Here is an 18,397-nt window from a genome sequence, read left to right as displayed (position 1 = left end):
AAATAATAAGAGAACTGGATAAATTTATTGAAATAAAACTATGCCTTTTTGTTGCACACATGACAACACCCCCCCCCCCCCCCCCAAACACAACCACAACCACACGCACACACTGTGTTTTAATAAGGCTATTTTATTTTATTTAGCATTTTTTGACCGTTTTTGACACCACAATTGGTGTAACTGAGTGACAATGGCTTCTGAAGAACATGTTGCCGTGTAAACATCATATTTCATGATTACGGAGAAAAAAAAATGATGGGAAGAAAAACATTCATAATATGATTACAATACTATTCCCTTTAAATCATTAGATTAAAAAGAATCTTTAAACAAGATAACGGCCCCATAAGGCTTCATGTGGCAAGCGCAAGAGTACATGTCTAAAATCAATAGATATAGTGGAGAAGTGCAACTGACTTTACTGTGCGATTAAGGTGCAAACATTTGTGTTAGATAAATGAAATTAACAGCACTACTTCTGTCATTCCACACAAATGTACAAAATCCTCAAAATAAAAAGGCATAACGGATAAGGAGTTCTATGGTCCCAATGTCTATGTCTTTATACCAGTAAACCAGTATTTTAAAATGCCATTCTATTCAAATTCATACTACATAGTATATATGCATTCTAAATGATTCTCAATATATCTTGGTCAAAACAATGATAACATATTGGCAAAACAAATATCAAAGAATCTAGCTTCATGCAACTTTAGTATGCTAGTGAAAAACATGCAGCAATTTCTTTGGCAAGGTTATAGCTACTCATCTCTATTATGGCAGCATGATTATTAATTGCAGCATAGTGGTTGAATGAGTCATTCACTTTTTTCTGTCAAATACTGTATCGCAGAAAGTGCAGGAAATTTCATAAAACAGCATTCCTGATTGATATTGCATACATCTACATCAAAAAGCAGAGCAAGGCCTAAAAGTGATTACAAATATTGGCTTAAGAAACTCAAGGCATCTATATTCATGAACAATAATACAAAAATATATGGAACAATATAGCGAAATAGATCTATAAAAAAAAAGACATTTATATAAACTCTTTTCCAGTTGGAAAAGAATAATATAAGGAATAACAATCTTGGAAAGTAAAAGAAAAATATGAAAAACTGAGAATGAAAATTATTTGCATAATATATAAAAAAGGAAAATACAAGTTGTCTTCATTAGAGTTCAACACCGCCACAGTGCTTCCTTTAACAGAGCTGTGGTTCCCTCTAGTGGTGACCCATACTAATTCTAACTAACTCTTATTTCTTTTATACCTACAATTCAGTCTCCAGAGCAAACCTGCGTCTACTTGACAGGTGAAGGAGGGGTGACAGGAGCCATATTTCTCATTTTGAAGTATGACACCAGCTGATTTGGCACCTCGGCTAGAACACTCTGAGCCAGCGCTTCTTTAGGAGCCTAAGGAGAAACGAGATGTAAAAAGAAATGGCATAATTACTGACAGTGATGTAATTACAGAAAACACTGGATGTGAATTTAAGAACTTTAAACCAATTCATATTTTAAGAGGCTCATACACTGGCAAACTGCTTGAGCGGCACAAACTGCACAATATCTCTGGCCACCGGTTCTCCGGTCAAAGATTTGAGAACTCCATTGTCCCCATCCAGAAACTCCATGGCCTTAAAGTCTGCCTCACCCACACCCACGATGATGATAGACATGGGCAGTTTGGAGCTGTTCACGATGGATTGTCTGGTCTGATCGAGATCAGTGATCTCTCCATCAGTGATGATCAACAGCACACAGTATTGCTAATTTAGAGACAGAGAAAAAGACACACATAATGCTAATGGACTGAAAATACCATGGCAAACCACAGATCAAAGACACATGATTACCCATCAAACCACATCCTGTGCATGAGGCAGCACACTACAAAAAAGGCACGTGGAGTTACTCACTGCTGCATTTGTTTGCTGGGCGGCTTCGGCTGCAATTCGGGCCACGTGATTTATAATGGGGGAGAAGTTGGTGGGTCCATAGAGACGAATTTGAGGCAAAACCATGCGGTAGGCGTCCACAATGCCTTGCACTCCTGCATGGTATAAAACATCAGCCATGTGACAAGCATCTTAGACCGTGTTCTAGTCAAACAGGTGTGTAATTGTTCAATTTCAAATCCAAATTTTCAAACATTGTGTGTCTCACCTTGGCAATATGGGCTATTGGCGTTGAAGTTCAATGGGAACTCATGGGATACCTAAGAAATTGCAAAAACTTACTTTTGTTGAATTAAATTTCTATTACAACTAACAATGAATAAGTATCAAGGACACCTGTAATGGCTAACCTGGAAGTTTGGAGGCACTTGAGCACCAAATCCAAATGCTGGGAAAAGTTTATCACTACAGGAGAAGAAAAAAATGACTTCTATGTACACACACACACACAAAATTCCCAATGCTCACTAAGGCTGGAATTATTTTAATAAAATTAAATTAAAAAAAACAATAGTATTGTTAAATATAATCTTTACGGTCACTTTTGATCAATTTAATGCATTCCTGCTGAATAAAAGTATTAATTTCTTACAAAACAAAACAAAACAATGATTTTCAAACAATTTTTAAATTTCTATACTTTCCCTACAACAATTATTTCAGTACAGTGCTCAAAGGGTGAACTTTACGGACAAAAATCTCTCTCTTACGTGTCATAGTCTTGGACTACCTGGCCAACGGACCAGATGGCTGACAGATACTGGTTCACGCCATTAGGGCTGAGATAGTGCAGAGAGTCAGGGGAGCGGGGGTCTCCATTAGAGCCAGTGAAGTCAATGCCCACCTAAAACCAAACAATATTCACCTTTGTTTTAGAGTTTAAGCCATACAGCCTAGAATTGACATCCTAAATGTAATGTTCTGCATTGTACCCATTCATTACATCGGCATGTAAATGAATCCAGAAAAAACACCTGCTATCAGAGGCAAATGTTGTGGCCTGACAGATCTTACCGTGAAGTTAATTTGGCAACCTCCCATCACATAATCCAGAAATGAATACTGTGCCTCAAGCTGAAAGACAGTATGGAGATTATTTATCATCATTATCATAAAATTATTCTAAACAATTCTGCAACTTTCAACACACAATACCGCTTAGTATGTTTTCATACGTGACAGATGAAGATTGTTCGAACCTTGCAATATCCCAAACATATCCTGAAAGTAGTAGTGAATAAAACGTGCATCTTCCATAGATCACAACAGTACATAACTGCTTTTACACTGAATATGGCAATAATTTTTGTGGTAAGCCAGCAGTAACTATAATTGATACGGTACAGATTATAAATGGTTACAGCAAGATGCAAGAACACAGAGGCTGATTATATCTACCTTTTTATCCAGGTTTTTGGCCTCTACTTCCATCACAACAGCCCTGTTGTCTTTCACCTCATCAGCTGTGATCTGTTCATAACAAAAAAAAAAAAAAAAAGACAACATTGCTAAATGTTGATTAAAAAAGCTAATAAATGTATATATAAAGCTAATGAATAGCTAATTGACAAACTTTGCATACATTCACAAATGAAAATGTTATTTTGCTCAAACAGAGGGCTTTTTGTGGTTTACTAAAAACCTACAATATGCAAATGAATCATTCTTTTGTGAAGCTCTTAAATTCTCCTGCAAATAAAGACACCGCAAATGCAAATGAATTGAATTATGTGGTCTGTAAAACATTCATTGGGAAGGTGGTAAAACTCTCATGTGATAAATTTCCATTTTCTTTTACCAGTGTTGACATTAGAAATAGCAGTAAGAGTGTTTATGAACACATACTGTTATTGTGCCTTTCCCAGCTGGTTTTGCTGCCTTGAGCTGAAGGGGTCTGGTAATCTTCCTGCTTGACACAATCTGTTGTAAAGTTTGGTGCATAAACAAAGCTGTGAATTGAAGTGTATTGTTAACACTAAAACACCATTATGCCTGTGTTATACATTGTTGTTACACGGCTCTGTGGAATACTCGATTCTGATTGGACAGTCACCACATTCTAAGGCATGTTATTCCCCGATAACAACCGGTAAAAACTAATTACACAGGCTCATCCAGGTAACAGCAGGCGGTGCTATTCGTTTGCTGGGAACATTTTTTCTTCATGGAAGCTTTGCGTTTGGTTGGCAAATAAAACTCAAATCAATATTCTCCGTACAAATCTTTAATTATATCATTTTGGTATTGCAGACTTGTTCTCGTTTCATACAAACGCAGCTGTTGCCATTTTGCGATGACTGTTTTGTACACTGTAATGGATTGTAAGATAAATAACAAACTGGCAAGATTGAAAAACAACTTAATCTTAAATCAGTATCTTTTATTGCCATAATTATTCATGTGGTGAAATGCTGTGTAATAAGTAGTATGACTGTACCATATCTCTTAATGCCCGTCTAGTTTGAACTTGCCACTTGCTAGCAACTGCTTTCTTCACAGAAGCTTCGCATTCAAATATTTCAACTCAAATCAATATTTTGTGTCTAATTATTTTGTTTAGTGGCAAGTAGCCGTGTAATAAACTGAATAACGTACATCCAACTGGTTATCGCAAAATAAAGCCCTTCAGTCTTACACAGTACTAGTGCTGTCGGGCTTAATTCTATGATAACAATCGGCTGGACGTACATTATCCCTTACTTAATGAAGTCCAGTGCCACTAATATTAGCACAGCATGGTTGCAACTATCACAGAACAGATTTCACATAAGAATGTGCACATCTCAATGCAACACTCTTCATGATACATACCTGGCCAAGGGTGCATTCAAAGCCTCCCAAGAAGTCGTCATCCTTGAGGTCAACAGACTTGTTGTCAATGTCATAGATGCCAAACTTTAGTTTCTGCACCTTCTCAAAGTGGTAATCAATGTGAAGTTTTGTTGAGAACTCGGGGTCCTGGCAATTCTTCACTCTCTCTGTGCGTTCCACCTGCAGTGATCACATACATTAAGCAAACAAGGATATACACACCAACAAAAGTAAATTACATTTTAAATAATTTAATAATCCGTGATTGTATAAATAATCGAAATTATAAATAACAGAAATTACTGCTCGTATTGATGCCAATAATCAGCGACTCGCAACTTTAGCAAGCTGTGACATTCAGCACTTTTTTTGCCCGATGAAAACTTGCAGCTAGTGTAAGCTGCTGTTATACTCAGTAAAAAATGAATGTTATTTGATTGCAATGTAGCCACCGCGGCTTTTTAAGGGTTAACATGCATACCTCTGACCATTTGTCATCCCCGACACTCTGCAGCAGAACACAGAGTGGATCAGATTTGGATCCAACATCTTTATCCAGCAGATTATTGCAAGAGATGGAGAGCTCGACCTTCGACACACAATGAGCGGCCATCTGAAAACCACAACAGATACAAACTTGTAGAAAGTTTTTGTCTCGAAGCTAAACATCTTCTATGAATCACTAAAGCGTACAAACGTGAGGAAGTGAAATGTTTGATGAAGGAAAGGGAAAGAATTGTTCAGAAGGACGCATTCTTCTGAACTTGTCCGTAGTAAAGCAAAACAAAAGTTCATATAATCGTCGAACCATGCATGCTCCATTTCACAAAGCTATGCGTTTTAAAACATGAGGTAAATCTCGTATCTGTTGGCCTAAATGTCGACAGTCACGCCTTAAATGTATTATAACGCGATTAAAAACCATGTATGCATTGTTTAACGGCGTACCGGGAATCTAAAACAGGCAACCGCTAATACAAAATGAGCTGACAAATGCGACCGTGAAAATAAAATATCATACCCTTAACAATTTTCAAACTGTAGAAACTGTTCGGAGATACTCTGAGCAAAAACTACCGTCTCCACCCAGACGTTCATGTACTACAAAATGAGCAGGGCGTTGCCATTCAGTTCCTCTCCAGACGTGCAACGCTATTGGTCAGAACGCCAGCTGAACTACTCTGCGATTGGCCAGAAGCCTGTCAATCACCGCACCAGCCCGCAGCACAGAGCAGTGTGCATGAAACTAACGTGGACTGACTCATTACACGGGACGCAACAACAAGCAGTTCTAATTTTAACCAACGTCGTGAACTTACACTCATTACATGATATTAAAACACGCGTGTAACCACAACTGCCAACTGAATCTGTGAAAATAGCGTTTCAGCGTTAATAACAGCTTGACTGCATGAGTTTATAATACTTTCACCTAATACACCCAACAATGCAGCGATCAATCAGCAAGCAGCTTTATATTTGTTACGTATTCTACCAGCATCTGTAGTGCCACAGCACAGAAGGTCTCGACTGGTTTAAGCGCAACCTGTAGTAGCATCTGGGTTAAAAAACAACTAGCAGAGCGTGCTTTCCTTGACCGCTGTCTCCATAGTAACAGAGATCACTCAACTGGGCCCAATTATTGGCAAAAAGCGAACAAACAATACAGAACAAGTTCCTATATTACTCTGTACCTTATTTTTTGGACAATCTTTCAGAGTGACAAATTAGAGGCATTTGTTGCTTCTTGATATTGCAGCGCAATCAAAATATAGGCTAATGTCTATAAAAACCTCACTCCTCAACACCAGTCTCACCACATCAATCACTTATAGGCACAGAATTTCAATTGCATACCTCAACAAAATCTAGCTATTTTGGAAAACATTTGTTGCAGTATCAGCCCAAATCTTTTCAAAATTGTGGCAATGCATAGCAGCATTTTATTTCTCAAAACAAAGCTGATCAATTCCATGTTTTCACATACAATGCATTCTTCCTTTGAAATGTAGAACAAACAGTAATAAATCTGGTAGACAATTCAATGCTCACTGGTAGTTTATAGCAGTATTCATGTCTGTGATTAGCACTTACCTGAACATTAACATGTTAATCAGGAACCAAGGCTTAGTGTCAAAAAGGCACAAAGCAAAATATGCAGTCCACAAAGCTGGAGAACCGCTCGAGAATGCGAAACAGGCAGAAATCCACTCAACTCATTTTGAATTTAATTCTAAAGCATTTCACAACAAAAGTACAAAAGATCAACCCAAATAGAAAGAACTTGCATAAATAACCCTGAACTTTTGATCTTCTGAACAGGACCATCACAAGCAGATTCAAAGCATCAAAGAACAGCATTTGAGAGCAATCCCACTTGACCTGCTTTGATAGAAAGGCATTGAGAAGGTGTAGAATTCTTTTTAAAAAAAAAGTTGGAGAGAAATGACAACCATGTGATTAAATGAAAAATCTTTAGAAAAGCAAATTTTATGCAGCATAACATTTGCCATCATAATCCACAGCCATACCAGTGAAACATTTCATGCACCTCTCAGTGCAGTTTGCATGAGAATTGTTCATTCCCTTGTATAACATCAGAACAAATTTCAAAAACGTGTTCCTCTTTAATTTTACATATGGAGAGACAGCATTTTTAAAAAGCCATCTGTGGCACAAGGGCAGAATTTCATGGGTTTTTGATCCATATACGAAGCTTTAGGCATATGACTAAATCTGATATAGTTCAATAGAATCTATACTAAAATAATTACAAAATTTAGCTTCCTGACTCGACTGAACAAAAACTTTTCCACTCTAAACAAACAAAACTCATTCAACAGTATGATGCTTTTATCGGAGATGCTTATCTGTGGTAGCAGAAAATATGAAACATTCAAAGAGTGCCTTCTCATCTCAGGTATAAAAAAAATACATTTTAAATAATGCATTGTGAGAAAAGGTAAAGACTACAATATAAAGACAGTCTAAAGCAACAAGCAATAGATTAGAGCTCGAGTCCAATCTCTACAATAACACATCTGATGAAAAAATATTTAAAATATAAATGTTTAATATTGGAAACAAGTCACAGCAAAAGATTTTATTGTTCATATCTGAACTGGAAAAAAACAGAAGGACAGGAGAGAACACAATAACTTTAAGTGTCATCATTTCAAGTAAGGCATTTTATTGACAAAATAGTTCAGCTGGAAAGTATTTACAAGAGAAAAAGCGCTGGAACGTCGAAAACGAAGCATAACAACCGATCCATTTCAGCAACACTGAAAAAAAAGCCAAACATCCAAAAAAAAAAGAAAAAAGGAAACTATCATCAAACACCACAGCAACAAGAGAACTGAAGCTAAGCATAGAGAATAAAATGCTTTCATATACATATTACAATTCTGCATTTGCTTCACATCCCGCTTAGCATTTACAGAATTGGTTTGACATCAGGCTTTTTAAAGCAATCCAATGTGACAGCAACAGATAATGAAAAAGACATGAACATTTGCATTTTATTGACATATAGAAAAGCTTGCAGCAGAGAGCAAACATTGTAACTGAAATGTAGGCTTGAATTTAGCACAAAATGCATGGCAGCACGGTTTTTACCTCAGAAAGATATGTGTAGATGCAGCATGGATCATATACAGATGTGTAAAACTTGAGCAGAGATACAAAAACTGAGGAATTCTGAGAGTGAAACGTACTTGCCAGCTAACCTCTATCGCAGATATTAGGCTCTATTGAACATACCACTATAAACAATGCTGTTTAGAGGAATTAAAAAAAACAGGGTCTTTCCACAATTATTACATGCTTCATGTAACTACTACAACCTCGGATAAATAATATGTCCAGGAAAAAAGAGAGAATCTAATACTTGTCATTTTTTTCTTCTGTACATAAAACCGGATAAGGACATTTTCCAGAAAACCGTGTCAAAAAATAAGACACTTTGCAAATACTAAGATGTTGCTTTCACCCCAAAGTGATCTTAACTTTTCTTGCCCCAATGGGCCTATCATTCAGGTCCATAACAGCAGCCATTGCTTCATCATGGGAGTCAAAAGCAACCATCGCTTCCCCAGTGGGCAAACCCTTCTCACTGAATTGCAAGCATACTGAACCAGGCAACACTTGATAGCCGTAGAAGAAATCAATAATCTCATCAACGGTCACAGTAAAGGGCATGTTTTGAATTTTGACAATGGTGGGCCGCGAATTACCTGGACCACCGCTGGATGGTCCTCTTAAACTCTCAGAAGCTGGCCGCTGACCTTGGCCACTGCCACGATTTTGGCTGACTGCTTTAAGAGAAGATCCATTATCAAAAGGTGGGATGCCCCTTAAGGGCTCTAGCACACTAACAAAGCCGGCAGGTACACTGTTGCCATCGGGTCTGAAACCAGGATGCTCTAGAATAGGACCGGGCAAAGGTCCTCCAACCATTGGCGGGGGAATGCTAAACGAGACATCACCCAAAGCACCACCAAGTGGCGGCAAAGGCGGCGGAGCTGCCAGTCCGTTACCTGGGGCAATAAATGGGTTGATAAAAGGGGGACCGTTGCCAAGGGTCCCTACAGCATTTCTCAGAAAACTAAACTCATCCCCTGTCATTCCTGGAAAAGCATGAGGTGCTTGGGGAACTTGGGCCTGGGGCTGAGAGTGTGCATAGGCATGAGCATGGGAATTTCCTTGAGATTTCTGGCCTCTTTTTGCCTGGGGAGGAGGATTTCTCTCAACTTCTTTCATCTGCTCGAATGTTACTAAATGAACGAAAGCATCCCTGCCATTCAATTTCTGCCTATGTAGTCTCTCTGCTTTAAGTGCATCCTCATCAGACTTAAACTGCACAATAGCCTGGCCAAGACCATTACCATTTGCATCAACTAACACCTTGAGGCTTTCCTCAAACAACTGAATGCCATCAAGAAACAGGCGGACATCTTTTTTTGACACGTTATAGGGAATATTGGTTATGTGAGCACAATTCTTGGCACTCTTTCCTCCTTCACCCGAGCTATTCTTTTGATCGCCTTGGGAACCCTGCATCCGTTTGCGAATGGTGTCTATCTTTTCATACATGTTTTTCTTTGTGATTGGATGCACCTGTATGAACCGACTACCCATGTACTGCATATGGCATCCGAGAGCAGCTTTGTAGTCTGTTTCATTCCTAAACTCGACAAATCCCTCACCGGTTGCCCTGCCATTGGGTCCATATGCAATGTAAATGCTATCTTCAACAATGTTAAGATTTTTGAAAAACTCAAAGATCTGCTTGTTTTCTGCTTCATATGGGAGTCCTTTCAAATAGACACAGAATTCTAGTTTGTGGGGAGATCGGGATCTGGCTCGCTCACGGCCACAGGGTGGTGGCGAATTGGTGCCTCTGCGACGATGACGGCTGTGTTCGGCATCACCACCAGCTTTACACTGTCCCAAGCTCTCTCTCCACTGCCGCTCTGTAGCTGGAGAAACCTCAACGTATCTTTGGCCTATCATTCCTGCGTTTCTTTTCAGAGCCTCAAAAGATTCTTGGGGTGAGAAGAACTTAACCAATGCCCTGCCATTGTTTCTACCCAGGTTGTCTTTGAGCAAACGAACTGACTCTATCCCAAGTCCCTGGAAAAAATCTCTAACTTCAATTTCAGTGGCTAAAAAAGGAAGGCCATGTAGATGAACATAAAACTCATCTGGGTTTGTCACTGGCGATTTCATGTGAGGTTGGAGGTTCAGGGGGTTTAGAGGGTTTAGGGGATTTAGGAACATTGGATTGGGATTTCCGAGAGACAGTGGACCAGAGGCTAAACCACCAGCGACAGGGCCAACTGGGGGAGGGACACCAGGGTTGAATGGAGGAAGTGCAGGCATGTGTGGCATGTGCGGCATGTGTGCAATGGGAGGGACAGGAGGAACTGATGTTAGCGGATTAACAACTGGTACCGGTGGCAATGTGGCAACTGGTGGTGGTACTGGTATGGGGGGCATCGGTGGTAGAGTTGACATGGTGGGCAAGGGAGGTATCGGGGGAGGTAAAGAGTTCAGCGACGACATGGCTGTGGTCATTGTGGATCCCAAACTAAGACTTGGGCTGCTGAAATTATTAAAGTTTGGGGGCATGTTGCCCATGGTAGTGGTGGAAAAGGTAGGGACTGTCTTGTTGCTTACAGGCTCGTGTGCTGATGCTGCTGTGGTGGCTGTAGTTGAAGTTGTGTTACTAAAACTTTGTGCTGTGGTTGGCAAGTTGCCCCTTCCACTTCCACCAGTACTAACCGGTGGACCCGGCCTACTGCCATTTCCTGTTGTAACCTCTGTACTGCCAGTTTCAAAGCGCCTACGGCTGAGCTCAATCATATTTTGCATTTCAGTTTTGCTACTTAGCAACAAAGAAACCTTGGAACCTTTGATCGACCCCCCTGTGCGCATCATCCCAAGCCTTGCATCTTCATCTGTGGCGAACACGATAAAAGCCTCACCGTGTTCACCCCCTACAATATGCACACCACCATCCGGGATGGTCAATCCAGAGAAGAAATGGCGTATGTCCATAGTCCCAGCCACAATGGGGAGACCCTGCAAACGGATGACCACAGCCATGCTGAGGTGCAACAACACACACCTGTAGATGAAAGAAGGCAACGACTGTCAGGCTATGGTAAAAGGCAAAAAGATAACAGAAAACCAGTATACAAACCACAAGAAGACAATTAACAGCAAGACCAAATATTATGGGAGAAAACACATTATAGCAGAATAAATAGAGCTTGAATTGTAACACTGCAAAGCCAGTAGGAAACACAAAGTCTTAGCTCATCACATTGTTTAATGGCTTTGTAGTTGTAGCCAAAGCACACTACCATACTTGATTTAATTTTATAGCATGCAACAAACCAAACCAAAACAAAATGACTAATGAATTGAGCTGAACAAAACTTAACAACGGAAATTTTCAGTGCATTTAAAACTATTTTTAAACAATTCATCTTGAAACGGCTACATACTACCTAAAATTACTACATAAAAAAACATTTTAAAAATGCCATCAAGAAGACAATTAACAGCAAGACCAAATATTATGGGAGAAAACACATTATAGCAGAATAAATAGAGCTTGAATTGTAACACTGCAAAGCCAGTAGGAAACACAAAGTCTTAGCTCATCACATTGTTTAATGGCTTTGTAGTTGTAGCCAAAGCACACTACCATACTTGATTTAATTTTATAGCATGCAACAAACCAAACCAAAACAAAATGACTAATGAATTGAGCTGAACAAAACTTAACAACGGAAATTTTCAGTGCATTTAAAACAATTTTTAAACAATTCATCTTGAAACGCTACATACTACCTAAAATTACTACATAAAAAAACATTTTAAAAATGCCATTTGCCGGAGTTTAACTTAAAGGCACAATATGTACGATTTTGTTTATTAAAATATCCAAAAACCACTAGAACAGTGTTATATATTTTGCTGACTTGTGTACTTACATTATCCCAAATGTTTCGAAGAATGTTTAAATCCAGAGAAATAAGCAATTTTAACTAGTGACACGGCCCGTGTCCATAGTGTCATTGTGTCGCCTGCCAATGACATCATAACCCCTCAATTTCCGGTTTTGTAGAAAACATGGAAACACCAAAGACGCTTTAATATGGTGTGCGTTTTAATAGACCGGTGACGACCGCACAGAGTAGCATTATAACAGAACTTTCAAAAGTATCTAGTATGATAAAACAGCGCTGCTTTTTTCCCACATACGCACGACCAGAAGGAGCGGAAGCGGTCGACTGTGGCATAATAAAAGCTCCGCTGCTTTCGAGCCGTGTGTCACGCTCATTCAGTGGCCTCGTTTCGCTTCGATGGCTTTCAGCCTCACCCTGCTTCATTCTACTATGTTAATAAATCATTAGCTCATCCATGAACATGATTTCTGCCCGGGTCCCATCGGATTGCATCGGCTGTGGGGATGAAGACGACAACTCCCATGATTCCACACTCAGTAACGGCGTCATCAAACTACGCCTTTGTCTCTTTGAATACGGCCTTCTAGCGGCGAAAATTACATATTGTGCCTTTAACTCACAATCTTCAAATCTGACAAGACGACCGAGACCAATAACACCGTTTGGTATTTTGTATTAAGCAAAAACAGTCCTGGGGACCCACAGCACTGCACATCTGACACATTCCGTTCAGTTCATGAAGATCTCTCCTAATGACTTGATAATCAGACTCAGGTGTTTTAAATAAAATATACGTACTATATACGCAGTGCTGTGGGCCCCCAGGACAAGGATTGAAGACCACTGGTGTAGCCTATTCTACAGTGTTTCTGGTTTAATGATTTACTGACCACAGGGTTCCCAAACCTTTTGACCCATGAATTTATGGCTTTTATAGTCACCTGTAATTAATGGATAAACATTTTTTAAATCCTTTAAAAAAAATAAAAATAGAGATTGCACTCACCAAAAGCAATTTATAGCTTAGCAGAGCAGAACCAGAAAACCTTACATTGCATGACTTAAAGACTTAGAAATCCCAATTTCAAAATTCTCCTTATATTTCTAGGTTTCCAGCAACCGTGGGAACCCTAAATAGGCTTAAATATGCTTTATAACATTTTACAGTAACCAGCAACAACCTAAAATACATTTTTGCATCAATTTTCTTATTGACCCCCAAAACTTTAATAGCATTGTATAAAAAGATAGAAAGAGAATTGCATGGTAGATAGTCAACCATTTGCACAGAATGTGTATTGCACTGACATTAAGAAAAAAAAAATCATTAAGCCACATTTCTAGATTGTAAGTGAATGCATTTTTCATTTTTTGATAATAAACGATAAAAGTATTTGACCACATCTCTCTAATTTTAGTTGACTAAGATCCCTCAGATGCTTACCTGTATTAAAAGTGCTGCTTCGTTACAAGATGCACAGGATACCCAAGCCAATCCTGACGGCAATCATTTAAAATCAATTCTTGACTGTAATAAAAAGAATAAACGGAGGGAAATATATGTAAACAGCATTAGAACAAGCATACCCATGAGTGTCTCCAAGAAAACCATTTAGTGCCAGCCATTTCCAGCCCATTTAGTATAACATTCTTGTACAGCAAAACTAAACATGTAATCACCACTTGTGCACATGAGATGTTGGCCAGCTGCTTCACAAAAGCCATTCACTAGGGGTGCGCCGTCCGATATTCAGTATCGGTATCGATCTGATACTGGTATTTTCTGCCGGATCGGGTATCGGTCAGACGAGACCGATCCAAATCCGATATTCTGCATATACTATTCTTTGTTTTTGTTAAGCCCCACGAAAGCTACAAAAACATCATAAAAGCACCATAAAGTTTTTGTGCACTATATTCCAAGTGTTCTGAAGCCGTTCCACAGTTTAATGTGAAGTATAGATGAATATGTAAGTCAAGGTGACGTAAACTTCTCTCCGCTGCGGCTGTCAGTCATCCTCCATTCAGCATTCAAACTGTGTGTCGCGTTCGGTTCAGTCAAGACGATGAAACTCTCTCCAAGATGATTTAATGTTCCTAATATTATACTTGATCTGTAAATAAAGATAACTAGTTTTGCATAAAAGGACTTTATCGTGCTTGTATCTAAATCGTGTTCTACCGTGTTAGATCACAACACTGGAGCAGAGAGCACTATGAATTGTTCTTCACTAGCACAGAAACTGAGATTTTAAACTGTTAAAAGAAAAGGCTCAATAAATTATCGCACAGATTTAATACACTAAGCATGTCTCTTCCCTTTGTGCTTTGAACTTTTCCATGCAGAGCGCTGTGACTCTGTGTTGCTTCAAGCTCATCATTCTGCGCATGGGATGCGCATAAGCTCTTTGTGCCGCTCTGTATTGGAGCCTTTCGTATCATAATACTTTTGCACAATGACAGATTATTAATAGCCTTTCTTTTTCGTCTTATCTATCATATGTTGCTGTCTCATTACTGTGCTATACATTTAAAAGAAATGTCTTTTAATTTTATAGTAGGCCCGATATATTTATATATAAATTACTTTTTTCATGAATGTATTTTACATTTTACCAGATTTAGTCCAACACTTATTCGCTTTTATTTGTTCCCCACTAAATAATGTTTTTTTCCACTAAAAATGTAGATTTTCATACAATTATTGTGCACTCATGATTTTTCTATAACTTTTTCTACTGAATTATCCAATAACCTAGCTTATAATAGTATTTTTGTCATAGATTATATATTTCTTCCGTTTGTTATTTTTTCTTTATAAGAAAGTTGTCTACATTTAGTATTGTGTGCAACACACAAAAGAGTGACGATCAGTTCAACACACATTGAGGTATAGAAATTCTACACGGATTTAAAAATGAAAAAAAAATGCACTGGTATTGGATCGATATCGGCCGATACTTAGAATTTTTGGTATCGGATCGGGATCGGTTCTGAAAAAGTGGTATCGTGCCACCCCTACCATACACATAAGAATTGATCTTAAAACACATGCATGTCATGTATTTCAAGAATCCCAGCAAACATTCATACTTATAGCAACACAAAAATACAGGAACATTTTCATAGAGAGAGGGGAAAAAAACATGTCAAAGCATATTAAGCTACAAAAACAGATTGTGACCTTCCATAGAGTGAAGAGAAAATCTGATAATGTTAAGTTGTGAGCAATGTGAAAGAAACGTAATTAGAGAACATATCTAATAGCATCTAGCTTATCTTTAACCTAACTCGTGCATTTCTGACCTTCAATTCGGTAAACTGTAAACATACAGAAAATCTGAAAAAAGCCAGTGTGACACTAAAAACAACAGAATAACCATTGTACATTTTTAGAAACCTTTTTTTCAGTTTCATACTCAATTTAGGCTAATCCATGACACATTTACACCCTCCATAAATGGCAAGTCTTTTACTCAATTTTTCATAGAGAGAGGGGAAAAAAACATGTCAAAGCATATTAAGCTACAAAAACAGATTGTGACCTTCCATAGAGTGAAGAGAAAATCTGATAATGTTAAGTTGTGAGCAATGTGAAAGAAACGTAATTAGAGAACATATCTAATAGCATCTAGCTTATCTTTAACCTAACTCGTGCATTTCTGACCTTCAATTCGGTAAACTGTAAACATACAGAAAATCTGAAAAAAGCCAGTGTGACACTAAAAACAACAGAATAACCATTGTACATTTTTAGAAACCTTTTTTTCAGTTTCATACTCAATTTAGGCTAATCCATGACACATTTACACCCTCCAAGTCTTTTACTCAACTTCAAGACTCCAGTTCATCCAAATCCAAAAGATATTTTTCATATTCTTTCATTTTTGTGCATCCATTTAAAGTCCACGCAACCAAAAGTAATGCATCAATAAGTACAAAAAGAGAAACTAAGAGACAACCCATATGAATTGAGTGGGTTAATCTAAAAAAATGGAGCTCAACAAATAAGGTAAACAGAAGCTGGTTCTCACATTCATCAAACCTCTTCATTTCCCAACCCTGGTCCTGGAGGCACCCCAACACTGCACATTTTGCGGTAAACAGAAGCTGGTTCTCACATTCATCAAACCTCTTCATTTCCCAACCCTGGTCCTGGAGGCACCCCAACACAGCACATTTTGCATGTCTCCTTAATCAAACACACCTGATTCAGGTAATCAGCTCATTAGTAGAGACTCCAAGGCCTGAAATTGGTGTGTCAGAGAAAGGAGACATGCAAAACGTGCAGTGTTGGGGTGCCTCCAGGACCAGGGTTGGGAACCACTGGATTAGGCTACTCTTAATGTACTTTTTGATGTGCTTAAGTTTTGGTTGCATGATCTTTCAAAGGATAGACAGATTTAATTAAAAACATTTCATTTGTGTTTCGATGATGACTGAATTTTTTTGTTTGGGTGAGAACATGACAATTTTCATTTCTACATGAACCGTTTAAATGGGAGAGAAATAGGCCTATTTGATCACCTACCACCAGAACCTACAAAAACTAGGTTAGTTCTTACATACGTGTATTTAGACCAAAATGTGACAATGTCCTACATTCTACCAGTTAAATAACGTTAAGAGTCTTAACAACCCAGAGGTGGAAACCAGGGCCCATAATCAGAGGCCACTAACCATGTGAACATAAACCTGAATGCATGTAAAAACAGATAGTAACTACCATCAACCAAATAATTAAAATAAGACATCAAGGTTGAAGTTTGTTAATTGCACTTTGAAAGCATTGTGTAAAAAAACTTAACTTAGAGATGTCTATTGCAGCAACGCTTTTCACAAGATATCCACGTAAATCAAACGCTCCAATGTCACCACAATTCAGATTTATGCTGAAATAAGACAAAGTGGCTAGAAACTTAACAACATCGAATATGAAACGAGCATCATCAGTAGCACATAGAGCTCAAATAGGCTAGAGCTTATTCACGTTTGCAGCAAAATCCAACCAACCACTGAAATACAAGAGCGAATCATAACAATAGAAACAAACAGGCATGACCAGCCGTTCGAGAAAAGCTCTGAACCACAGCACTTTGATTTCTTGAATAAAAATCATCTAGTTAAATACGAGTTAACAATAACATCCATGGCATGGCGTCATCAGCCATTCAAACCTCAAAACCAGCGAGATGACAAAATGGCGCCGTCTGTATTTACCAGCGCAAATGGACTGATGCCGTCTACAGCCGAAACAAAGCTCGCCGCTATTCCCTCAATCTTTCATTTCAGCACAGTACCTCTTAGAAATAAGAAAACAACATAACCATTACACGGAAAGGAAGAAAATGACTAGCTAGCTGCGCATTACCAATTTAAACAAAACTGTGCCGTTCGTTTGCAGCTCACAATCACCCTGCCCTCCATTAAACTGATAAAACCATTGCACTTTTGCAAATGTCGACAGTGTTGTGTATGGCTACATGAAATACAATGTGTGAACTGATGTACTTTGCATATTCTTACCGAAATTATTAGTCTTAACTGATCTTTTAGTTTTTTTTTTAAATAAAGACGATACGCTTCAGTTGTGTTCTTCCAAGTCTGGTCGTGCTCTGCTCAGGATCGACACTGGAAAGAGAGCGACGGCGCATGCGCTCCTGTAAGCCAATCAGTTGGAGGCGCACGGTGTAGTGGGCGGGTCTAGACATCAAAAAAGCTCTAGAGCAAAGCTTATCTGATAGATAAGACAGATAGATAGATAGATGAAACTGAAAATAGACATGCTTGTTGAGACCATACACTGTGGTTGAGACTTTAATTTTGACATTGGAGGAAGTACTCACTCACTCACTGTTAGTTTACTTCCCGTTCTAAACGCATGAGGGGGAAAGAGTGAAACAGTTTAAGTTTTTAGGGATATGGTTTGATGAAAGAGTTACATGGGCGGTGCATATTCAGAATATAGTGAACAAATGTCAGAAAATAATAAATACAATGAGGTGTTTAGTTGGAAGTGAATGGGGGGCAGATAGGATGGCATTAAAGGCCATGTATAGTGGATTGGTTAGATCTGTGTTAGATTATGGTTGTGTGGTGTATGGATCAGCAGCAGAAACATCTCTTAGAAAG

General features: G+C 38.6%; 2 protein-coding genes across 2 annotated transcripts; both read right to left on the bottom strand.

The window, feature by feature from the left end:
* Positions 1 to 271: 271 nt before the first annotated feature.
* On the bottom strand, positions 272 to 17,917 carry LOC107581366 (copine-1-like). The gene is made up of 14 exons (XM_016266910.1): positions 17,792 to 17,917; positions 13,710 to 13,793; positions 5,266 to 5,397; positions 4,785 to 4,964; positions 3,819 to 3,893; positions 3,372 to 3,443; positions 3,173 to 3,194; positions 2,988 to 3,088; positions 2,684 to 2,817; positions 2,324 to 2,378; positions 2,182 to 2,233; positions 1,935 to 2,068; positions 1,548 to 1,784; positions 272 to 1,428 (listed from the first exon to the last, which is right to left on the bottom strand). The coding sequence occupies exons 3-14, from the start codon at positions 5,395 to 5,397 to the stop codon at positions 1,315 to 1,317; spliced, it is 1,308 nt and encodes a 435-aa protein (XP_016122396.1). The 5' UTR covers positions 13,710 to 13,793; positions 17,792 to 17,917; the 3' UTR covers positions 272 to 1,314.
* On the bottom strand, positions 8,772 to 11,393 carry LOC107581359 (RNA-binding protein 12-like). The gene has a single exon (XM_016266895.1). The coding sequence runs from the start codon at positions 11,391 to 11,393 to the stop codon at positions 8,772 to 8,774; it is 2,622 nt and encodes an 873-aa protein (XP_016122381.1).
* Positions 17,918 to 18,397: the final 480 nt, after the last annotated feature.

The sequence above is a fragment of the Sinocyclocheilus grahami genome, unplaced genomic scaffold (assembly GCF_001515645.1).
Source record: "Sinocyclocheilus grahami isolate Dianchi unplaced genomic scaffold, SAMN03320097.WGS_v1.1 scaffold3.1, whole genome shotgun sequence".
Lineage (NCBI taxonomy): Eukaryota > Metazoa > Chordata > Actinopteri > Cypriniformes > Cyprinidae > Sinocyclocheilus > Sinocyclocheilus grahami.
This window is presented reverse-complemented; position numbering and strand designations above follow the sequence as displayed.